The sequence below is a fragment of the Microtus pennsylvanicus genome, chromosome 2 (genome assembly GCF_037038515.1).
Source record: "Microtus pennsylvanicus isolate mMicPen1 chromosome 2, mMicPen1.hap1, whole genome shotgun sequence".
NCBI lineage: Eukaryota > Metazoa > Chordata > Mammalia > Rodentia > Cricetidae > Microtus > Microtus pennsylvanicus.
The window spans coordinates 39,502,704-39,527,650 of NC_134580.1; the positions used below are offsets into that span (position 1 = coordinate 39,502,704).

At 49.2% G+C, this 24,947-nt stretch overlaps 1 protein-coding gene across 1 annotated transcript in view; it reads left to right on the forward strand.

The window, feature by feature from the left end:
• St3gal1 (ST3 beta-galactoside alpha-2,3-sialyltransferase 1) overlaps window positions 1-9,512 on the forward strand; it is a 68,705-nt gene extending 59,193 nt beyond the window's left edge. Inside the window, exons 5-9 of the mRNA XM_075960880.1 lie at window positions 179-375; window positions 1,515-1,694; window positions 2,802-2,847; window positions 4,216-4,335; window positions 5,631-9,512. Of these exons, the coding sequence (XP_075816995.1) occupies window positions 179-375; window positions 1,515-1,694; window positions 2,802-2,847; window positions 4,216-4,335; window positions 5,631-5,804 (717 nt within the window). The 3' untranslated portion in view covers window positions 5,805-9,512. The remainder of the gene's footprint in view (window positions 1-178; window positions 376-1,514; window positions 1,695-2,801; window positions 2,848-4,215; window positions 4,336-5,630) is intronic.
• The last annotated feature ends 15,435 nt before the right edge of the window (window positions 9,513-24,947 follow it).

The following is a 24,947-nucleotide window of genomic DNA, read 5'->3' on the forward strand; positions in this document are numbered from 1 at the left end:
GTACCTGTATTGTGTATGCATGCGCTTTCTTCCTGTCTCCTGTCTTGGGATGTGGGTGACTATCACTAACCACCTGTGCCTTCATAGTTAGTATCCAGGTTTGGTGGACAGGGAGCCAGCCTGTCCAGCCAGAGGCAAATGGAGCCAAACTAACCATCCCCTCTGTTCTCCACCCCAGAGGCTCCAGCGGGAGAGGAAACCTAACAACTTGAGTGACACCGTCAAGGAACTGTTCCACGTGGTACCTGGGAATGTGGACCCTGTGCTGGGCAAGAGATTGGTGGGTTGTCGGCGCTGTGCAGTAGTGGGAAACTCTGGGAACCTGAAGGGCTCCTCCTATGGGCCTGAGATTGACAGCCACGACTTCGTGGTGAGGTGAGCACTGGATGGACCCTTAACCCAAGCCCAGGGAACCTCAGAGGTTCAGCTCAGAGGGACAAGATTCCAGGCCTGGGCCCCAGGACTGATGACCTCTGGGTCTCAGTTCCCCCCATCTTTCCCTAGCAAGGTGACATAAAATAAGGAAGTCTTGACTAGAGATGTCAAAGGGGGTAGTGACTTAGTACCTAAGGCCTATTGAGTGTGCAAAACTGAGTGTGCTTCTGTGGCCCAAATTCACCCCTAAACTTTCAATCTGGACCATGACCCGGAAGCTTTTAATGTCAGCTTTGCTTCCTCTGTATCCCAGTGGAAGTGGCATCTCAGGAAAAAGCACTATGTCTTCCTTGAGTTTTTCATAATTCCTATTCAGAATGTTCTGGGACACAGCATAACTAAAGGTGAGACTCAGTATCCCCTCAGATATACAGATAAATAGATACATACATACAAACATACATACATATATACATACATACATACAAACATACATACATACGTAGATGGTGGATGGATGGGTGGGTGGGTGAGTGGATGGATGGATGGATGGTGGATCTAGAATCTAGGACAACCTTATTTCTGTATCCTTGACTTCATGTCCATAGGCCCCTTTCCTGGCTTTCAGTGGGAATGCCTACAATGAGAAGCAAAGTTGGGTTCAGAGTCAGGCAAATCTGAGTTCAAAGCTGTAGCTTGGTAGACAGCTTGTCTGGGCTCTGGATCATTGAAAAGGTGCCCTTAGTAGGCACAATTACCTGTGACACAGGTAGTTGATTGTTAGAGGGCAAGATCCAGCCTACTTGGTTTTATAAAAACAAAACGAAAAAAAAAAAGCCTCGTCCTCTGTCTTGATGAACTAGCTCTGGAACTTGGCCTCATGCATGCTAGGCAAACTGTACCCCCAAACTGAGTTGTTCAGATTGACTTTGAACTTGCCATCCTCCTGGCTCTGCCTCCCACGTGGCTGGGATTTCAGACCTGCTATACCAGGCATGTCTGGCCTATGTCTGCAATGTTCCCATTGCTCACATGGGGAAACTGAGGCCTACGGAACAAAGAAGCTCACCTGTGGGTACCACACAGGCGACTCCACCTCCAGCATCCTTACCTCTTGCCTCGTTTTCCTCTTTTCCCAGGATGAACAAGGCGCCCACGGTGGGCTTTGAGGCAGATGTTGGGAGCAGGACCACCCACCATCTCGTGTATCCGGAGAGCTTTCGGGAGTTGGGAGAGAATGTCAGCATGATCCTGATCCCCTTCAAGATCACCGACCTGCTGTGGGTGGTCAGTGCCACCACCACGGGCACCATTACTCAGTGAGTTTCTCTAATGACTGTCCTGTGCCCATCTGTCACTCATTCCTGCTGGATGTCCTTTGGGATTCCTCTCCCCCATGCCTACTGGTACATATGTGACCGTTGCTGCCACCTCCTTAGTTGATCCTACCTGACTTGTTCACCCTCCGTTCCGAGAGCCTGTTGTGGTAGCTTCATGTCCATCCTCAGCGCTGAGAGCCCCTCGTGATAGCTCCATGCCCACCCTTAGTTCTGAAATCCTTTTGCTGTTGGACTGCAGCACAGAACACTCAGGGCTGCTGAACACACACGTTGTGGCTAAGTCAACATTGGCTCTCGGAGAGTAAGTGCTGCCATCTGCTCCCCAGGCGAGGTGCCTATCATTTGGTCCTCCCAGCAATGCTTCTCATTAGCTCCGGCCTCCAGGGAGCAACCATGACTGGGCCAAACCACTCGCCCAACACTGAACTTGACCCATGCAACCATCTGGGTCTAATTCCTGAGTCCCTGCCTTTTCTCGAAGGGGAGTGGCTTTCATTTTCCAGATGTCCACATAACTCCTGGTCCTAGCCCAGGTCTCTTAGGAGCAGAGCTAAAGCCAAGAACTGCGGGTTCCAGGAACTCCATGCCTCCGGGGGCCAGAGTGTGAGGGAAGGGCTCAGCAGGAGGTTGGGCCAGGCGGCTGGCTCAAGATGCTCCCCTGGTACCCAGGCACATGGAGAGCCTGCATTGCGTCAGTTACGTTCCACGTGGTGGTGGATTTTACACCTTGCCACTGTAGCTCATGTCTTCTCGTGTGAGCTGGAGACAGCCACAGGTCACCCCTGCCAGTTCCCCAGTAATCAGCCTGGGCCCCACTAATGGGCACAGATCTTCTGACTCTGGAAGATGAAAACAAATATCCTTAGGTCCCTGAAAGGCTATGTTTGGAGCCAGTCCCCCATTCTGGTCCAAATGCCCCCTGGTGTCACTCTGACGCTACTGCAGGAGCAATGCTCCATCAGGCAGGTGGCTTCTGAGAACCTAAGCCTCCCTACCCTCCCCATGGCTATGTCATTCCCCAGAGCTTCTGGCACACAGGTGGTCCCTCTCCATGTTAATAAATCCCTTCTCTTTCCTGATTCGCAGCACCTACGTCCCCGTGCCCCCGAAGATCAAAGTGAAAAAAGAGAAGGTAAGTGGAAGTTTAGGACTCTCTAGCTTTGCTGGCTCCTTTTCCATGATTTGGTGCTGTGATGGAGGCACTGAGCTACACAGAGTGCCCTGGCCCTGATCTGACGTGGTTGCTGGCACCTGTGGAGCTTCTGCTAAGGGCAGGTCCTCACATTGGGTCTCCAGAACAGCAGCACCACCTGGGAACTTGGCATAGGGTGGGATTCTTCAGGAATACCCAAACCTAATTGTAGCCAACCCGGAGTAGCACCCGCTATCCAGCTCTCACAAGCCCCTGGAGGGTGGGGCAAGTGTAAGCTGCAGTTTTGTTTTGTTTTGTTTTTTACCCATTCCTGTGAGCCTCCCAAAGCCAGGCTCACCTCTTTGTCTCCACACCTCCATCCTCCCCAGTGGGCCCCTATACTGCACTGGCCCAGACATGGACAAAAGCAGGAACATGTGTGGAAAACCCATCACACTGGATCTTTACATGCACAGCCATACTTCAGGAGGCTCAGAGAGGCCAGCGCTATGCTCAGGGACATGGCCTAGATCATGCGACGACCAGATGAAGTCCCCCATATGCCCGCAACAAGCTGGCCTTGGCCTTGGGCAGCACAATCCCAGACAGAAGCCATAGATATCTCTGTAGGGTGGGTCTCTCTCCTCAGACCCAAAGCCCTAAAGCAAAGCTGAGAAATGAAGAGCCCTCCCGAGACCTGTGAGTCCATTCCTTCAACTCTTCCATAAGGAATAGTTTAAGGCTGCCCATTCCTTCAACCCTTCCCTAAGGGATGGTTTAAGGCTGCCTATACCCTTTGCTGTTCCCAGAGTCCCCTTCAGTGTCTCCTAGGCGATCACAGGGGATAAGGCCAAAGCCATGCCTGGCACAGGGAAACCTTCATGGCTATGTAACACTGAACATGTTGCTTGGCCTCTCTGAGCCTTGATGTCATCATAACAGGAGAGGAAACCCCTGCATGTAGTTTACCTTAGGTGGGAGATCCCAGCCAATGCCAGGCAGAACAGGTGGCCCACGGGTATGTTTTTGATGCAGTGTGTCACTGTCATGATCCCTCACACTGCTTCGTGGAGCACTTCTGGATCCTTGGGTCACACTCCCTGCCCCCAGAGGAGTTTTTATTTCGGCACTCCTGTCCCCTTCAAGGCTTCTCCCCGGTGCTATAAAACTGCTCTGTGCTTATTCTTGCCAGTAAGCCTACATTACTCTCCAGCCCTACCCTGTAAAAAAAGCAGGCTTAGTCTCCCTAGCACTAAGTCCACAAATGCAAGGGTATTTGTCAGAGATCTGCGTGACCACGTTCTTATGGTCACAGCATTATAGCATTTACTAGACGCTCTGTACTCACCCAGTCCCTTCTCCCTGCAGATCCTGATCTACCACCCAGCCTTCATCAAGTATGTCTTTGACAAATGGCTTCAGGGGCATGGGCGGTACCCATCCACTGGCATCCTCTCGGTCATCTTCTCCATTCATGTCTGTGATGAGGTATGCAACCTATGTTTCTGCAGGCTAGAGGGGCAAAGACCACCGGCTCCATGTTTCCATGGGAAACCAGGGTAGGGGAGAGGGCAGAAGACAGTTCCTAATCACATCTTTCCAAGGGACTCTGGCACCTGTGTCACCAGGTTTGTGGAGAAATGGCAGAAATATGATGTCGTTCTCAAGAGCAGGAATTCTGGAACATTCCAGTGGGGGAGGCTAGACTATGACTCAGCTCAAAATGAAGAAGCAGATTCTAGCCAGCTTATACAGGGAGAGCTGCAAAGGCCACAGTTACCACCCTCAGGTTGCTTGTTAGAGCCACCGGGGAACTACATTCAGTACTCACGTCACCAGAATTTCTAGGAAGCTATAAGGGCTTCTGCTACCCACCAACTGTGAGAACCAAAGCCAGAGTGGGAACCTCAGAGGCACTGCACCCATCTCTTATCTCCCGTCCCTCCCAAAGATCCCTGCTCTGTTGTGCACACCCCTCTCTAGCTCCAGTTTGTCCTCCACCCATAACTAGATGGTATCCTCTCCCTTAAGGCCCCTTTGAGTGCCTCCTTACTGGTCTCCATCTACTCACTAGTTAAACCCAACTTGGATGTCCCTTCCTTGAAAGAGTCTCTTATCATCTCGGGTCTACGGCCTTTCCACAGTATCCTGGGCGGCCTGACTTTGACCCTTCTCTAAGTGACATCCTGTCTATGACTGCTCTAGGTTATAAGGATTGCAGTTGAATGGGTTTGTCCCTGAGGTCCCTAGGACCTGCCAGGTGGCATCTGAGGAAAGTAGACCTGTCTGCATTTGATTTGTCACACTGTGCAAAATAAGTTGTCACTGGTGTTTGTCATGTGTGTGGGGGGGGGGGGGCAGCCTCAGATGTTGGTCTCAGAAGGAAGGGTTTGGACCCTGTCACCTACCTTCCGTGTTCATGCCTCCTGGCCTCCTTCCCAGATGAGAAAATGAGACTCTGCTGTGATGTAATGTGTTAAGAGTCAGCTCAGATGAGGGACAGTTTGGCTGCCTTCCGAGCCCCTCTCTCCACCTTCCCTCCAGGACCTCTGGGAGCTCCAGTGAAGGCCCGATGCCCCCTCAGGACCACCTACCTGAGGTCACCCCAAGGTTCCCTTGAGCAGGAGTTGGACTTGAGCCTTTCTTGGCTTTCTGAAGAAGGTTCCTCCAAACCATTAACATTCACCTTAAAATTCCAGGGATATCCAGGTCGCCTTTCCTGAATCCCCCACCCTGCTAGCATGCTCATGTCATCTGGGTCTCACCTAGCCTTTGTCCCACAGGTGGACTTGTATGGCTTCGGGGCAGACAGCAGAGGGAATTGGCACCATTACTGGGAAAACAACCCATCTGCGGGTGCATTCCGAAAGACTGGGGTGCATGATGCGGACTTCGAGTACAATGTCACAACCACTCTGGAAACCATCAACAAAATTCGCATCTTCAAGGGGAGATGACGCCGCGACCCATTAAGGATGGACATACCACATCTCACCTCTCAACTTGCAGCCCCAGCATATCACTGGAGCCATTCTGTTCCAGAAGTTTCCAGGGCTGAACTTGGGGTGTTCCCAGGCTTGCTGGCAGCCTCTTGCACCCTCATTTTGGTAGCATCCATTTGACATAGCTGTCCAACTCTCCCAGGGTACAGAGGAAGTCTCAGGCTTCTCTAAGGTTGGAACACTTCTCCACTGTGGTTCCCCAAGTGGGAGAAAGTGGGAAGATACTGGGAATGGGCTAAACTCTGAATAATGAATGATGGGGTGGGGGGGATAAGTCCCGAAGATTGCTATGTTCAAAAAAGTGGGCATTTTCTGGAAGTCATTTGGAGGCTGCCACTGAACTGTGGACTTCAAGCTCAACTCAGACTCTGACTGGGGTGTTTGTGACAGTTATCTCTGGAGCAGAGCCACAATGGGCTACACCAGCACTGGGGCAAGATACTGTTCTCCTTTGCATGAAGCCTGGCCTGTCACTTGATATGGCATCCCCGTTGTCCCTTTCTTCCAAAAGCTCACCTATGATGGCTGGGAAGAGCTTCTGATTGCAGGGGTCTTCCATCGAAAGCTGGCCATGTTACTGACAGGAGGGAAACCCTCTTCACCATCCTGTGTGATCACCCTCCACGATGAGACATTTGTATGGACAGAGCAGGTTTGACTCCTTCCACGTGCCTTTGAACTTGAGGAAGAAACGCATGCGTTGGCTGACACGAAGCAAAATCCCCAACTGGAGAAAGGGGACCTCCATCAGCACCCGGCTGCCCAGCTCAGAATCTCTTCTCTGAGGATACTTTGTACCACTCAGAGTGTGCCAGGCATGGGATGGGTGCTCACTTCTCTTCCCTCAGACTGTTGGGTTCAGGACCACTGATAACCAGCATCCTCCCCTGGGTCCTGAACACTGGATCAAGTCTCTAGCAGCCACCTTCCTAGAGTCCTTGGGGTCACAATGAGGACCCCCTAGAACATAACTGAAATGCATGTACCTCTTCTCCTCACTTCCTCTGTCCTCCTTTTCTCCCTACAGACTTCCTGTTATTTATTGATTTGTTCATCCAGCCAACCCTGTGCACTCTCTTCCCCAATGCTGCTCGTGGTGTTTCTGTTGCTTTGCCTGGCAAGCGGAAGTAGGACTAGAAAGGAAAGCGTCTGAGCATCCTGGAGCTATGTGTTGAGACATCAGGACCAGGGGCTAGCTGTTGGGCAGATCCTATGGTACTGATGATCCTTTGTACAACCCATATCACCTCCCTTTCTAGTACAGCTGACTTGCCTTCTTCCTCGTTGCAGAAGGGAATTCCCTCAGACTGGGACCTCCGGCATCAATGACGTGACAACTCCTTGGTGAGGGAATTGGACAAGGGTGAACAGGCACTGACCTTAACTGTTGCCCCCTTACAAATGTTCAACAAGAGAAGCCTCTGCTTCTGTTGACAGTATGCCCTAAGGACCACTGCAGCTTCATCAAAGCAGAATATGAGAGCCGTATCTTGAGGGTTGGGAGACCTTCACTTGCTTAGGCTCCCCTCTACAGTGAGAGCTCAGGGGTCTCAATCAGGGACCACACACAGCCTTCATAGGCATCACCAAAGAGCAGACACCAACATTGTCGTTTTCCAGGAGTCGCTCCCGTGAGTGGCTTTGCTGTAACTTTTTTTTTTTTTTCAGTTCTCCAAGACTCAGAATCCAGGCTTTTAATGGCGGAACATGATGCTTTACTTTGAAAATCTTTCTGACATAAGACCCTTGGCTGAAAAAGCTGAACTCTTGTGAGATCCTCGCTCTGGAGACACAGTCTCAATTATCTGAATGTGAGGAACTCAGCAGGTGTTTGCTCGTCAGTGGATCAATCCCTAGGACAAGTCAGAAGTACTGATCATTGGCGTAGGGGTGGCCACTCGGGTGTCCTGAGTTCCACTGCACGAGAGAGCAAGTACCTGTAGTGAGAGTGTAGCCATGTCTAGCTGAACACAACTCAGGAAACTCTTCTAGTCCTCATCGGCCCCTCCCACTCCCTTTCCCTGCCTCCCTTTCTCCCTCCCCCCACTTTCCTGTCCCTTCTCCAGCCAAGGAGCCAGCCTTTCTCTTTCCCATAACCCTTAGCCTCCCCTGCAATTCTCTGGCTTAGCAGTGGGCTCTTAACTGAATCAAATACAGCCCGCTGTGGCCAGAATTAACTCCACCAATTCATTTAAGGTAATTGGAGCTTTCCTTGGGGGTGTGAGTGACTGAGAACAGGAAGGGCCTTTCCCAAAGAGACTGGTATGGCTGCTGACAGAAGCGCTGGTTCGGGCTACAGTGCACAGAGCTGATCAGGAAGCTGCTAAGTCCAGGGGAAACGAGGGGAGTCTCGGCAACACCCTAGACTATGAGCCTGCAGTGAACCAGGAGACTTGTGTTTCCTGTGCTGCTCTTAAGGGATAGAGAAGCAAATCTGTAGTCTTTAGTTCCCAGAAGAGACAAGCCAGTGAGGAAAATCCTTACATTGACCTTAGGTTGGCTTTGGGGCATCAAGCAACAGCCATTAAACCGTGTGGATTGGGCTAGTGGGTGGGTACAGGAAGAGTAAAGGAGACCAGCAGCTAGGTAGGGTCTGAAGGTCTGGTGCTGCAGTCTCCATTGTGGCCACACGGGGCTGCTATAGGCCCATCACACCTTCTGGGAACAGGCTTTCCCTGTCAAATGTGGGAAGGACGACAGTGGATGACCCAGAGATTGGTTTTTACCTGTGCCCTTCAAAGTAGCCCGAACATGCAGGGTGGGAGAAGCCCTGGGTGCCCACTGTCCACCAGGGAATAAGGTGACAAGTTCATGCCCACAAGGAACTGACAGCTAAAGCCACAGGTTCCACCATAGTCACCCGAGGTGAGAAAGATTTGGCCTTTACTGCTCAGCCACCATGGCTAGCCACTTTTGAGATACCACCGGCTTTCCTCTCGGCACTTTCCCCTGTGCCCCAGGTAAACCTTGAAGAAACAGGGAAGGTGAGGAGGAAGGCAGAGACCGGCAGAGCAGCCTCAGAGTGTAGTGACTGCATCGTTACCCAAACAGCCTGTAGCCTCAGCCAGGCCCAGCCTTGAGCCTGCTTCTGCTTGCTGCTCTCCTTCCACGAAGGGAGGACCCCCTCTTCACACCCCACCCACCACTCTGCTCACTGAGCTTTGACCTCCCTCCTCGTGCCCAGGGTCTGTGCCATGGCACCCGCTTTAATCCTTTCTCCAGAGCTTCGTCTGGATTTTGCTTGCCCATCTAGGTGGATGTGGGTCCCTCCTGCACCCCCAGACCCCTGCACAATCACTTTAGCCCTTTTCCCAGAGCCTGATCTGGACCGTGCTCAGCTCACTCCTGTAGGTGGCTGTGGGTCCCTCCTGCACCCCCAGACTCGTGCACAATCACTTTTCCCAGATCCCCTTCAGAGCCAAAGTCACCCAAGCACTTTCCCTCCCAAGGTCTTCTCCGCCCTTGCTTCCGGCGCGTGTTCCAGCGTCACTCATTTAAACTTTGCTTTTTTGTGCCCCCGTCCTGTAACCCTCCTGATTGCTCTGAATGCATTTCCAGTGACGTTGGTCAGTCGGCCTTCCTCAGCCCCTGCTTTGTTTTATTTATTGTTGAATATTTCCAATGATCCGAATCAAAGTGAATAAAAAGAGCTATTTTATTGTTTGGGTGTTTTCAGAGTTCTGCTTTGGTGACGTTTCTAGTCAGGGAGAGGGGGCGTTCAGTCCTGAAATGGCTGCATGAGTCATCTCCTAGGGTCCCCTGGGATGTTGTCCTCACCGTAGGGGTTCAGGAGACAGAGTGGAGCCATTCCCTGCTATGTGACTGTGCTGAGTTACTTAACCTCCCTGAACCGCTACTGTCGTGCATCAGACAGACTTGACCTTGCCAATCTTCAAAGGGGGCTGGGACTGGAAACAGAATGTCCCAGGAGGCCGAGGTAGACACAGGCCAGTGGCTCTGATGTTTGCTTGGCTGGGACCCAGTGTGCACAGAGGAGACAGCCACACCCTGGGAGGAGCACCAGTCAGGTCTGAAGCTGATACAATCACTCTCACTTGGCTTTTTAAAGAAATATTACCAAAAGCCTTAAATTGGAACTTCGTCACATGGGATTGGTGTGTGCCTGTGATCTCCCTACCTCATGATAGGCATGGCACTTTCTGGTCTATATGCCACCTCACTTGCCCTGGCTGCCCTTCCAACACAGCTCACCACAGGTGGTAAACAGAAGGCAGAAGTGAGCCTTGGGTCCTAGCGCATCCTGCTGCTCCACCTCTGAATTCACTGGATGCTTTCTGAAGTCAGTTCCAAGACAACACGTGGTCCCTAGAGCCAGGCATTCTGGGGGCTACTGCCTGGCTGTGTGAGGCTGAGCTGATGCCTGGGCCTCACTGTGCCTGGCCCCATGGATAAAGCTGGGGTAGTGATGTACCAGAGAATATATATGCATTAAGCACCGGGTTAGCACAGGCAGTGGGCTTAGCAAGGAACCCAGCACTGGACAGAGGAACTTCAGCCACACTAGGAAGGGTGGCCAGACTCCAGCCTGGTCTGAATTTACCCCTGCTCCTCGTGTGCCCATCCCTGCCTTCTGCCTTCCCAGGATTCACCATGACTCTTCTCCATCTCTAGCATTCCTTTTCTTCCATCCCTTCTATTTCCTCCCCAGGGGTCATGCTTATTTATTATCAACACACACAATATACATACAAGCTGATATGTATAGCATACAGGAATACAACCACAGAGATAATGCATACAACATACTATGTATACATAGTGCACACAGACATAACACAAACCATAACACATCACACACCTCACACGTTCTATAAATAAACACATCAAACACAACACAATACTACCCATATATAGTACACCCAACACACATCATGACACACAACACACATACAAACAAGACATCATACACGTTATTTCACATACACCACACATATATACATATACCACATCACACATACTAACACTACCCCACAGACACTAGAACACATGCAGGCACACGTTTGCACGCGTGCGCGCACGCACACACACACACACACACACACACACACACACACTTTGTCACTCGTCAGTGACCCAGTTCCCTATGATGGGCTTTGGTTTCAGGTGCACAATGGACAAGCAGCCACAGGGTGGCAGTATGCTGTCATTGGTCCCTAAGGAACTATGCCTGGCCCCCTGACTTTGTCCCCTGTATACCACCTATGTATGTCAGATCTCAGGCCCAAGTCACTGTAACGTACATTAGCCAAAAGCACTAAGAGTCTGCAGACATTTCTCCAGGACTTTCCTGGCACCTCCTGCACACAGTGGCTGCTCCTGTGTTTGCTAGACTAAGACCTCAGGGACTAAAAGATTTCTGAGTATGTATTTGCTTATTTGTTCTGGAGAAACAAGAAGGAATTACCCAGCCAGCCCTCTGTCCCTGAGGGCTGCATCCCTGTGTCCAACTAACCACATATAGTAAAGAAAAAAATCTGTCTACGTAAGTCTTCATATATAAAAATAGCTATTTAATGTGTCTGCAGTGAGTATGCACAGACCTTTTTTCTCTGTGTGGTGTGTGTGTATGTATATGCTGTCTGTGATGTGGTAGTAGTGGAAGAAGAATGTATGTGCTGTATGTCGTGTGTATGTGTGATGTGTTTGTTTGTGTATTATGATGTATGTGTGTGTGTGCGGTATATCTTATGTGTTGTCTTAGTCAGGGTTGTTATTGTTGCAATGACCAAGCCATGACCAAAGAAAAGGTTTTCTTTGGCTTACATTTCTGTATCACTGTTGGCCGTCAAAGGAATTCAGGACAGGAACTAACAGGACAGTAACTTGGAGGCAGGAGCTGATTCAGAGGCCATGGAGGGGTGCTGCTTATTGACTTGCTCTCCATGGCTTACTCAGCCTGCTTTCTTATAGACCCAGGACCACCAGCCCAGGAGTGGCCCTACCCACAATGGGCTAGGCAGTCCCCTCCCTATCAACTTCTAAGCAACAAAATGCCCCAAAGGCTTGCCTGCAGCCAGTATTATGGCTATTCCTAATTGAGGTTCCCTCCTCTCAAATAACTTTAGTTTGGGTCAAGTTGACATAAGACTATCCAGCACAAGTGTGGTAAGTCAGGGAGGATCTCCAGTGTCTTCATATCTCACTCTCTGCCTTATTTGTGTTGACACGGATTTTCTTCTGAGCTAGTTTGGTGGCCAGCAGGCCCCAGCCAGCCTCCTGTCCCTACTCCCCGCTGTTCTGGTGTTGCGAACATGAAATTTTCATACGGATGCCAAAGTGCAAACTCAGGTCCTCGTGTTTGCCCAGCAGTGATCTTACCCACTCTCCACCTCCCCGGTGCCCTGCAGCCCTCTCCTTGTTATTATCCCCTCAACAGTACAGTTTAACAACTCTCCGCAGAGCTTCTCCACTCCTTCAGGGTTATAAGGAATCCAGAAATGGCTTAAAGTATAAAATGTATGTGGCGGGGGGGGGAGGATGTAAATTGTATAAGGTATTTCAACATCTCTGGATTTTGAAACCATCTGAGTGCTGGAACAAGATCCCTACTCATACACAGGGATAACTGTGTCCTCAGACACATGTGACTTGCTAAGTGGCAGTGACTTTGGAGGCCCAGCACACCTGTGCCAGGAGAGCTAGTCAGGGCTGTTAGGGAGGGGGTCGGCCTCTGCTTCCCCCTCATTTCCTTGCCATAGGCACCTCGGAGGGTCGGGATCAGGCATTCTTACTGCCTTATGGACTTCTTTCCCTCGCTTCCCTACCCCTCAGTTCTCCAGCGGGAATTACCCAAGGCCTGAACCAGAGAGTAAAACTAATCCTCTTCCATGCATCATGCTAAACCCAGTCCTCCTAATTCTCAGTCACCTTACAGAGGTTGGACATTACTGGTTCTCACAACTATCATTTTGTAAACTTTGAACAATACTACAGGCACACACACATGCGCGTGCGCACACACACATACTCACCACCACCACCACCACCCCACCCCACAGAGCCTTTAATGAAACTCTAATTTAATGCAGTTCCCTGTGGCACTTGGCGATCAGGTCTTTGGGGACAATTCAAGTGAGAGGAGTTTGGGAACATATCCCATGGGGTTGTGTTCTTATAATGAGAAACAAAGAGACATTAAATGTCAATGGTCTCTCTATCTCATTCTCTCTCTTTCCCTCCCTTTTCTCTCTCTGTTTCTGTCTCTTTCTTCCCCTCTCTGTCTCTGTCATGTAAAGTCACAGCCACCTATAAACCAGCACAGATTTAACTAGAACCCACCCTGATCCCTGAGTTCTCGCCTTCAAAACCTGAACTATTAAATCTCTGCTGTCGAGGCACATGGTGGGTGCGACTGGCCCCAAGGTCCTCAAGGAAGGTTCACCCTACTCATTCCCACTAGAAGTTAGAGTATCCTATTCTTCATACCCCCCTGTTGGCCACTCTCCAGCTGACCTGACCACTGTGGGCAAGGTACTGCCATGAAGCTAGATGAACACTTCAACTAGTCAAGAGGAGGAAGAGGACCTTCCGTAACCCTTCCGTAGCTCCTTTGCAATGCTGAGCCGTATGCTCTCGCCTATCGCAGAAGGGACTCTGCTTAGCCTCCACTAACTCCTGAATTAGCTTTTCCATCACTCCAACTATGGCCCAGAAGTGGGATAGAGGATTTGAGCCCCAGCTATTTGATCATAGGCATGGGGTCTAATCAGGCTGTGGGTCATGAAGCCCAGAGTCTAGATCACAGCTGCCTACGGACAAGAGAATGATCTGAGGAGGGACAGCTATGCAAGAAACAGAAGGAAGCCAGAGAGGCCACCAGTCCCCGAGGATGTGTGTAAGTGCAGTGGGCCACGGAGGACAGCAGTAGAAAGCATCAGGCTGAGTCAAACCACACCAACCCACCTGCAGTTCATCAGGAACCTGGGAACACAGGCAGCCAGTGGGTGGGGTCAGACTCCTGAGGCAAAGTGTTCGGGTTGCAGGCAGCACAGAGAAAAGGCCAGAAGTGCTCAAGTGGGAAAAGGGTGGTGGAGTTCTTTTCTGGATGGTGCCGTTAGGTCTAGGATGGAAAAGCGGCAAAGGAAAGAGCTGTGGGTCCCCGGGATGCTGCAGGTGTGTTCTACAATCAGGGAGTCAAGCTGTTTCCACTCAGGTCCTCATGAGCCCAGCATAGACCTATCCCTGGCCCATGGCAGACCTAAAGCAAAAGATCTTAGTGTCAACTCTGAGCTCTCAGCGGTCCATGAATGCTGTTGAAATGAAAAGCTCCACGGCCTGCAGGCTTCTCAGCCTCCAGCTCCTAGGTCCAGCCTCCTCTGGTGATCTCCTTGGCTGCCTCTGGACTCTGAGACACTCTTGCCTCCACGCTCTCCAGCGTTTGCACTGGCTTTGTGGAAGCATTGTCCCAAGCGAGAAGCTCAAGTTAGTCTGTACCTGTCCATGAACGGGCAGTTTCTTCCACCTAGGAGAACTGTGGTCAGACCGAGGGCACCCAAAGGTTTTGGGAGTCAAAGGCCTGCATCCAGAAATAGGGCCTCTATAGAGTAGAAGGGATGCCACCGTGAGCAAATCTGCTCCATCTAATACAAGAGCGAGGGCAATGGGTACTAGAGATAGCTCTGAGCAAGACAAAGGCTCTGCAGAAGGCCAGACGCCATGGTAACAGGCAGATAGCCACATGGCAGTCACACCCACAAAAATAAGAAAGTGTCATTGCTTAAGGTCTCTTCTATGCCTCAATTTGGTGGGGCGCAACACCTTGAGGAAGCAAAGCAGGCTCAGGAAGACTTATAGGAAGTTGAGTCAGAGGGTGGAGTCAGCAAGTCTTTCAAAGGGAACATTAGAGTGACACTTGTGACTTGGGGACAAGGACACTGGGCGGTGTTCCCAGCAGAAGAACTCAGTGCAGGAGCCCTACACAATGGATTGGGGCAGAGAAGCACACCTAACCCAGGGCTGCCCAGGTCTTTCTGGCCTTGGCTTAGAGGACCACCCAGAGTGCTCTGTGGTGGTGGCCACGAGAGGGTGCCACGGAGCCACCTTTGCCAAGATTGCATCAGACGGAAGCTTTTGAAAGCCATAGGGGGATAGGCACACACAGCTGTGAACAAAGTCAGAACTTCACAGGACTTTGCCTTAGAAATGAGCAAGCCCAACACCTTTCAGATAAGGTCACTATCGCTGTCACTTACCTAAGTAAACTAGTCAAGAAAACAGATCTGGGCCCAATAGGAGAAAGCCAAAGTCCTGAGCCAATGGGGACAGGACAATAAGTGTTCTCTGGTGTCGTCTTCTCTTGGGTCACACTAAACCTAGGTCGACTGCCACCCCCAGACCTGGAATTTGTTCCTGGCTTCCCACTCCCCTCTCTTCTTGGCTCTCCATGATTTCTGAACCATGCATCAATGAGGGAACGTGGACTCTCTGACTTGGTTTATTAATCTGTAAAGGGGTACTAAATGGTGCACAAGAGACTGAAAATTAAATAGCAGTGATGTCCGCATAAAGTACCCAAGATGCTAATGCTGTTTGCCTGTGGACGCACTGTTCATAAGTACTCAGCCAAGAATAAAGATCAGAGCTGATCATATTTCCATCAGGCTGGGACAGTTTGCTAATGCTGCAAAAACAAAGAAGCTCCAAGTCCCACTAACTTAGAACAACAAGGCTAATTTCTTCTTGGGGCACTTTTAGGGGTTTTGTGCTTTGCCCCCCCCCCGTGGTGATCCAACCTGCCCTGTATATTTTGTCTCATGAAGGACATTGCCAAGTTCACCTTCAGCACATAGTCTTCAAGTTCACTGCACAAGAAAGTGGTAATGGCTCATAAGTTCTCAAATGTCTCAGTTAGATCTGATACCCATCACATCCATGCTAGGTCCGTTGACCAGCAGGATCCTCATGGCCCAAACAAAACCACAAAGGGAAAATGAGTGAAGGGGTAGAACATCTAGGAATCTTGAGGGGAACTGGCCTCTACAGCCAAAATCTTTCCTTGATGTCAGAGCTACTGTCCTAGACCTAGAGCCTCTTAGTGACAACTCAGCAGGTCTGCCTAAGATAGCCCTGGCTAAACCTGAGCAGTAGGCTCACATTCAAAGTCTTAGAGGATGCAGGCAGCAGGACAGGCCTTCCAGGGCACAGGAGGCCCAGCATCAAAGGATGGAGATCGAGGCTGCTCACCCTAGTTGCCGTTGTATGTAAGCAAAGGCAGAGAGCACTTGGTGGAGATACTGAACATCATGGAGAATATGTACCTTGAACATCAGGGAAAATATGGTTTTTTTTTTTTTTTTTTGGTTTTTCGAGACAGGGTTTCTCTGTGGTTTTGGAGCCTGTCCTGGAACTAGCTCTTGTAGACTAGGCTGGTCTCAAACTCACAGAGATCCACCTGCCTCTGCCTCCCGACCTCCCGAGTGCTGGGATTAAAGGCGTGCGCCACCACCGCCCGGCATCAGGGAAAATATGATGGAAAGACAGTGGGTCAATTGTCCAGGAATCCAAGATGTTCTCATTCTCAGAAACTTCAGGTTGACTCTTCCAAAGTACTGACTTTAGCACTTTAGTTCCCAAACTACACACTGAAGGGCTTGAGCAAGATCTTTGTATCTCAAAGTTCCCTCTGACCCTATTATTCCACTCCCAGAGGTTCTTGTAAGGCAAAGACACTAGAGGTGTCTTTCCTTATGAATGCCCAGTATCTAGTGAAGGACCTGGTACCTAGTAAGCAAATTAATCAGAATCGTGTTGATTGCCACATAATATTTTGCTTAGATAGGATGAACGCCAGCCTGTATTGAGAGCTTAAACATTCCAACCAGATGTTAAGCCCACCCTAACCTGCTCCTCATATGACCCAAGTCAGGCAGCCTCTCTGAAATACACATTTTACAAAAATCTAGTCTTCTGGATTTCAAGAACCACTTGGCCCAGGGACACACAGCCCAGCAGTGGTGAGCCTCAGTGGGAACCAGGCACTCGGGCCCTGAGCCTACAGTCTTTCCCTATCTGCTCACCTTTCCCGGAATAGCTTTCAGGTGCATGCACCATCAAGGCACCTGATTCTCTGTGGGCAACGTCAAGCCTGAACCCCCAGAGAGAAGCTGGGCTAAGTGTGCAAACAGTGAGAGCTCCCCACCCTCAAGGCCAAGGGGACTGATCTCTAAGCCTTGTTCCACATAGAGTCGCCTTGGAGAGGAGCCACTGGACCTGTGTATCACCTGAGAGCTGGCCAGTCAGGGGAGGCTGGGACTTCCAAGAGGTTCATTTTGTAGAAACAACAGGAGGGCAGGTCCACCAGGTAGGATGCTGGGAGGCACCATCAGACTTCACCGGAGTGTGGAAATAGGGAAAAGGACTTCTCTGCTGAGGGCCCAAAGCCCTCTCTTATTTCCCATGGCTTGCTGTGTCCTTGTTTACAACCTTCTAGGACATGTTGTAGGTTCCCCATCTCCCAACATCACACTCATCTACCTGCAGTGCTAAAGACTCCACCCCTGGTCCTGCTTCTCACCAACTCCCAATGCTCCTCCTGACCTCTGGGGACAAACTTTCTTCACTTAGGTCCCCATATTTATTTGCCTTCTAAGATGTTTCCTGACATGTTTAATGTCCCTTCAACTGCACACACCTAACCACAGACCTTATCTTTCTTTCCCGCTCTGTCCCTGCTCCTTTATGGGTCACCATGACCAGAGAGGTGTGCCCAGATCTCAAAGCAGAAACTTGAAAAGTCTTACTATGCCACCTTTACCACATGCGTAGCCAGCATCAGCCCTGCCATTCTGCTTCTAGAAGGGGCCTTGCTCATATCCACACCTCCACAGCCCCATTCCTTCAGCATGTGTTCAGGATATTTTTATCATTCGGTGAGATAATATCAGAATCAACTCACTACTAGTTCCTCTGTCTGCTTCCTGTCTCATCACTCACCCATCCATTCCGCGGGCTACGTACAGACAGTTCTGTCTAAAATCCCTGCCCGAGTGTATCAGTCATCTATTGCCACAACTATGCTGCATAACAATCTCATTGACCAGGCTTTGGCTTGCTTGCACTTGACTTTTGTCTACATTGTCAGAGACCAGCTTTGACAAGGATGCCACTTAGCAGGGTAGGGACATGGGAATAAGAAAAATAAGAGAATGAAATAAGTGAAAATAACAGAAGCATAGGATAGCACCAGGAGGGAGTTCCAGTGAATACTGAAAATCACCCGCATTTAATTTCCATTTGTTTAAATATTTCAACCCCAAAGGTAGCAGTAAGATAAAAAAAAAAAAGCCTGCATTAACATGATACAAGAGATGAACACAAAAAGTGAAGAGACCAGTTGAAGGATTATGGGCTACATTCTTAGTTAAACTTTCTGTTGTCAAAACAAGACAAGTAATTTACATCCTAGACCAAAATATTCTGCAGGCAAGCCACTCCCTAGGTGGAATTGATGGTTGTCTCCCTAAGGGAGTACGAACCTAGTTGGATCCTTAGACTTTCATTTGAGGTAGAAACAGACCTACTTCTTAATATCTAAAATAGCGTGTCTAGATATTAGCCACCCCTGTTCTTTGAACTGTAGACAATGACCTTAAAAAAACAGAAGTAAGTTCCAACTCTTTGACCTTTAGTCAAGGTAGAATGGGCCCATACCTATGGGCTCTGTCACTACATGGGACCTAGGACATCTCTACTTGTTCTCGTATTTCTTGACCAGACACACATATGTAAAAGGCAGGAGTAGTGCCTGGAAAGACTTACTTCCACCCCAATGGACATTTAAGATCTGGTTCCTATCATGTTCCTATCATGTGGAAAAGATAAAAATAAAATAAAATAAGATAAACACCCTCAGACTCTTTGAAATTCCCCTTACCATGAATCAGGACAAGCTGGTGACTCCCTCAGCCCTTATAACACGACAGAAATCATTGTGCTATTTAAATCAGGTCTTCAAAGTGTGGAAGCTTCACATTCTTGGTTCCATAACTTTCAGACAAACCACACTAAAGGAAGTCCCACAGCCTGTGGAGACTGTGGCATGAACAGGAACCCTGGATAAAAGCAACTCGGCAAACCATGTAAGCACAGTTGGGAAGGTATTCTGTGCTCCCCCCCCACCCACAGCTGCCCCCAGTTTGTATCATGGGGAGCAGAGAAGCATCCTCTCCAGTCAGACCTGCCTCAAGCATAGGTTTGTGCATTGGGGAAGTCAGAGTTGCTGGTTTGCGCCCTGTGTTTTGGGACAATTTTGTATATAGCAGTGCATAACCAAAATAGACGGCTAAGCTCAAAGTCAAGTGTGAGAAAGGAACTTCTCCCACCATGAAGTGCAGCAGGGTACACAGGAAATGGGGGCTCTGTCACCACACCCTCAATGCATCGTGATGACCCGTCTGGCCCCATGCTCACACCTTCCCTGGTTTTCACACCAAGCGAAGAACAAGTCACAGCAAGTACACCGTTGGCGAGAATGTAAATCAGTCTAGTTACTGTGGAAAACAGTGTGTAGAGTCTTCAAAAACAACTAAAAATAGAGCTTCCGTGTGATCCAGCTCTTCCTCTTCTGAGTATGTAGCAAAGAGAAATGAGGTCTGTCTGCAGCTTGTGTTCATATCAACACTGCTCACAGTCACGAGATGGAATCAACATTAGTAGCCCTACCCACATATGAGTGGGTGAGGAAGCAGGAATACAGTACCCAAGAGTTCTGTCAGCCTCAAAAATGAAGGAAATCCTGTCAGTTTGGCATATGAACCTGAAGGGCACTGTAGTCAATGACATGAGTCATGAGAACAGATCACACATGATCTCACCTTGGTATGGAATCTAAAGAAATCAAAACAAGCAGAGGGTACAATGGTGGTTATTAGAAGTTGGAGAGGCACTGGGCAGATGGGTCCAAGAGTGTAAAGTTTTATTTGAATGGGAGTCATAAGTCCAAGAGACCTGGTTTGTCATCTATTATAAGCACAAATGTAATGCATTCTGAGAATTGCCAAGTTGGTTTTAAGTGTTGAAGGGAGCCAGGTTAAATCAGAGAAGAGAGTCCCAGGTAGATAGAAAATGTAAACATTACAGCACTGAGGGGAAAGGTATCCTGGCAATCAGGAGCCAAGGAATAAATACCACAAAGTCACACCATATAGCAAATCATACATGAGATTTATTGGGAAAGGCAAAAAAAGGTGGCTACCTCCACTCGGGAGAGAAGCAACCAAGAACTGAGCCCGAGGCAGGCTATATGGAGATTCTTATGGGGAGCGTGTGAGACTTTCCAGGGAGGCCTGGGATTGGTGGGATTCTGTGACCTGATTTTAGGGAAAATTCAAGGATTGGGAGGGGATTTCGAACTCGGATTGGTGGGATTCTGTGGCCTGAGCTTGGGGTTTTGTTCTGTAGGGAAGAGTTTGGCCGCCTACATCTCCACAGACTGGAACCTGCTATAACAGCCATTAGAGTAGTCTGAGCCCTCACAGAAACCACATGCAAAGGTGGTCTGCCACTCTGATTCTGCCTCTTTGAGGGAGGCATAGTTAAATCTCCCGAGTAAATGGAAAAGTGTGTGTAGAATTCTTCAAGGAACTACTAGCGTATGTCAAGTGTCCTAAATAAAGAGCTGGGATGAGGTAACACAAGCTACCAACAATTCTCTTTATCAGTCTGAATAACTTATTAGCATTAAAAACAAATTGTGTGTGTGTGTGTGTGTGTGTGTGTGTGTGTGTGTGTTCATGAGCACACTCACACACTAATGTGTACTTCCATGAGGAGGGTCAGGAAACATGCATGTGCCACAGCACATACGTGGAAAGGTTGAGGAACAACTTTGAGGGGTCAGTTCTCTTCCACCATGGGACACATAAATTTAGCTCAGGTTGACAGACCTGTAAGCACTTCTTCCCACTAAGTCATCTGGCCAAAATAAATCCTTTGAAAAACCTACAGGATGGGAAAAAAAATAATATCCTCCTTCAAAGGTCCCGTCCCAAGAATATATAAGGAGCTCTGACAACTTGACAGCAAAAATCAAGCAATCTAATTAAAGGGTGGAGAAACTGGGCTGGGGAAATGGCTCAGTGGGTTAAACCGCTCTCTGCCCAAGAGAATCCTGAGCTCAGATTCACAGAACGTGCCCGACAAAGTAACACGTGTCTCTAATCCTGGCCTCCTACAGTGGAGTGGGAGGTGGAGATAGGACAACCCTGGGAAGCTGGCAGGCCAAGAAGCCTAGCTCACAGTGTGGTAGTGAACAGCAGGAGGCCTGTCTCAAAGAGAGGGGAAGGTAAGAATCAACAGTGGAAGTTATTCCTCTGACATGCTACATCCACTGTGAACCAGGTGCCTGCACTCCAAACAAAAATGCACCACAACACACACACACACACACACACACACACGCACATACGTACACTCAGGCACACACACACGTGATCTTAAAAATACATGTATAAAAAGTGGAGGAGTTATTTGAGTGCGCAATTCTTCAAAGAAGACCTACAAAGACAAGAAAAGATCCTCTAGAACATTCCCCACTAGGAAAAGGCAAATTCACAAGCACCCTGAGGAGATACACCACACTCACCAGCCAGCACTGCTGGAATCCACACAGACAATGGAAAATAACCAGTGTTGATGAGGAAGGCGGTAAAACTGGCACACTTGGGCCTTGCTGTTGGGATGACAATGGCACTGCTCCTGCAGGAAATAGTTTGGCAGATCCTCAAAAAGTTAACCGAAGTTAGCCCGTGACCTAGCAATTCTCCTCCTAGATGGGCATTGCAGATAGTTGCAGGCAGGTTCACAAATATGCACACCCACGGCAGCCATACTCCTGAGAGGCGAAATAAGGGAGCAACCTCCGCATCCATCAGCAGAATGGAGGGAGGAATGGCTGCTCCACCCACTCACGGGCAGGTCATTCAGTCTTTGACGGAATGACACTCAGTCTCACACTTCGGTATGGACAACCATCAAAAGCATGGGGCTGAGGGACAGAAGCCAGATCCAGTTGCCTGCTGTATTGTGACTCCTTAGTGTCCATAATCTGCAAATTCACACAAACCAAAGGCAGAATAAAGGGATGGGGATATGGCTCTGTTGGTAATTTGCCTAGCGCACACAAAGCTGTAGGTCGGATCTCCAGCATGGTATAAGCCAGGCATGGTGAAACCCATCTGTAACCACCAAGCACTTGGGAGATGGAAGCAGGAGAATCAGAAGTTCAAGGTCATCCTTGGTAATAATGCAAATTCAAAGCCAGTCTGGATTACGTGAGATCCTGCCACCCAAAATAAAAAGACAGAACAGTGGTTTGCGGGGCCTGAAGGTAAGGCAGGAGAAATAAGTTGGGGGGTATGGCAAAGAGCTGCTTAATGGGTACAGGGCTTTATTCTGTGTGGATGATAGTTTTGTTTGTTTATTTGTTTACAACTAGGTAGAGGTGACAAGGACATATCATGAATGTGCTAGCGCTGTTCAGAATTATATTTCCAAGTGGTTGATCGTGTGCTATGAGAATCTCAGCTCAATTTTCAAGCCTAACTCAATTTTCAAATGATGGCATCTCAAAGATTTCTTCTCATTTGGTAGAATGTTCTTCTTCAGAGGCAGCATGCTAAACTTTTTCCAAGAGTGTGGAAACTAAAGAAGGCCCTGGGAGGCCAACATGTTTGTTAAGTCTCGTGGGGTAGGGATGGGGAGACGGACCTCTGCAGGGGTAGAAGGACTAGACTCAGGCTCCTTAGTTTTCCCTCTCTAGGGGAGAACCTGGGGCCAACCATTATTTCTTGGTATGATGGGAGGCCAGAGAGTACCTGAACCTCAAGTCAAGGACCGTGTTCTGTGAGCCCCAGGGTTGGAGTCCAGGCTACGCATTCAGCAAGCCTTAGGGATGCAAGAAGAGGGAAAGTCTGATATAGGAACACTATGCCACCACCGGGAAGTTGAACCCTCTCATCTCCTGTTGACCCGAGGAAGCTTCGTGTGAGCTTCTGAGTAAATCAAAGCCCATAGAAGTCTTCCAAAAATAGAGCTGAGATTGCATTGCACGTCCTGGAAATGGGCTTCCTGGTACATAAGTCAGTTTCCCTTTGTCAGCCGAACTCTCTGAATAAAGGTGGAAAATATGCCGTGTGGAGCCACTATGGTGTGGACCTGGATGTCCTAACGCACGTAAGCAGAGCTGAAGGCAGGCATCCCAGAAAGCTAGCACTGAGCAGAATCCTCCTTCTGTCCTTGTGCCCAAGATTATTCCAAGCTGTGGTGAAAAAGCCACCCATCCCGCAGCACCCATCCTTCAGCCCAGTGGGGCTACTTGCTGTATCTCTTGGGGACAGGAGCAGCCTTCTGGTTCTCTAGAATATCACTCTGCCCTCTCCATCCTCAACAGAAAGATCAGCCACGCTGTCCCATTCCTTCCAGGATTCCAGAGCCCACAGTACAACCACTAGTCCTAGGAAAAGATGCCCCTCCCCCCAAGTTCTCAGAGCTATGTTTTTTATTCCTTGCTCTGAGAGCTCTCTGTGTATCCTCGGGGCCTAGAACAGTGCCTGGCATCTAGTAGGTGTTCAGCAAGAGCTGGTCAAATGGAAAAAGGCATCGATTTTTTAGATGGGTATGTACGCAGATGAGAGGAAGTGCTGGGGCCAAATACAAAAATCCCAAGCCCCTAGAAAGCTGTAAGATCACTCCAGGATCTCATCTGGGGCTTAAGGGGTATATTAGTCGGCTTTATGTTGCTGTTACAAAACACCTGAGATAAACAATTTCAATCAGAAGAAAGTTTTATTTCAGCTCTTAATTTTTCAGAGGTTTCAATTCATTGCTTTGGAACTGTGGCAAGGCAGAACACTATATTGAAGACCTTGTGGCAGGGTGCGGGGTTATCATTCACCTTATGTTGCCTAGAACAAAGAAGAGGGGGGAACAGGAGGGGGCCTCAACATTTGCTTCAACAGCATGTCTCCAATGACCTAACTTCCTTATGTGAGGCTCCTCCTTTTAAACACTATTTATTGTTATTTTATTATATTATGTGTACGGGTGTTTTGCCTGCATGTATGTCTGTGCACCATCTATGTGCCTGGTGCCCATAGAGGCCAGAAAAGGGGATTTAGATACTCTGGAACTAGAATTACAAATAGTTATGAGCTGCTGTGTGGGTTCTGGGAACCGAACCTGGGGCTCTAGAAGGCAACTGAGTCATCTTCCCGCTCCCATGCTTGCTCTTAATGGTTCCACAAACCCTAAATAGAACCACAAGCCATTGAACCTATGATTCTATGACTGTGGGCATACCTGGTTCTAACACAGAGTAGGGGCTCCGGAGGTCTTTCCGGCTCTGATTCTAGTGTTCCTGGAGCCCACGTCTTAAGTGTAATGGAGGGGAAGGGCCACAGCCAGAGGCTTAGTTCAGAGGGGAGTTTTAGACAGCCACCTCCTACAGAATGTCCTCTTGATGTTCTTGTCTAGAACAAAAGAGTCCTTTGTGCTAGGCCAAAGTGTGCTCAGGAATTTTGTAAAGTATTCCAAGTTCTGACTTTTCCTGTGTACTTTGGGGTCCATAATCCAAGTTATTTCCTATAACCCTGCTGAGAGCCAAGGAACAGAGGCCACAAGTTCCTCACTGGGAATGTGTAGACAGTGGTTGGGTCCAAGGGTTCACAATAAACGACCCTGATAGCTTTCGTGAGACCATGAAGGTCTCTGTTCAACGCAAAACAGACCTAGAAGGAATTCAGCAAACCGCGGTGCCAGAGACCTCTGTGTGCACGGCCTAGCTAACCACAGGGCAGAGCAGGGTGGATCCTGAGGGTGGGAGACAGAGGTCAGGTTTATTTGGAAGGAGGTAGGCAGGGCTGGGAGTGCTGGAATGCAGCATTCTGCAAGACTGAATGCTACTAGAGGGCATGAGGACTGGAGAGGGGCTGCAGTGGAGTGGGAAGTAGAGAGGGGCTGGCACCCCAGGGCAAAAAGGAGTCTTTCCTGCTAGATTGCTCCCTCCTGTTCCTGCATCCACCCAGTAAAAAGTCAGCTCTAAGCTAAGTACCTTCTCTTTCTGAAGCCAAGCCATCTTTCCTA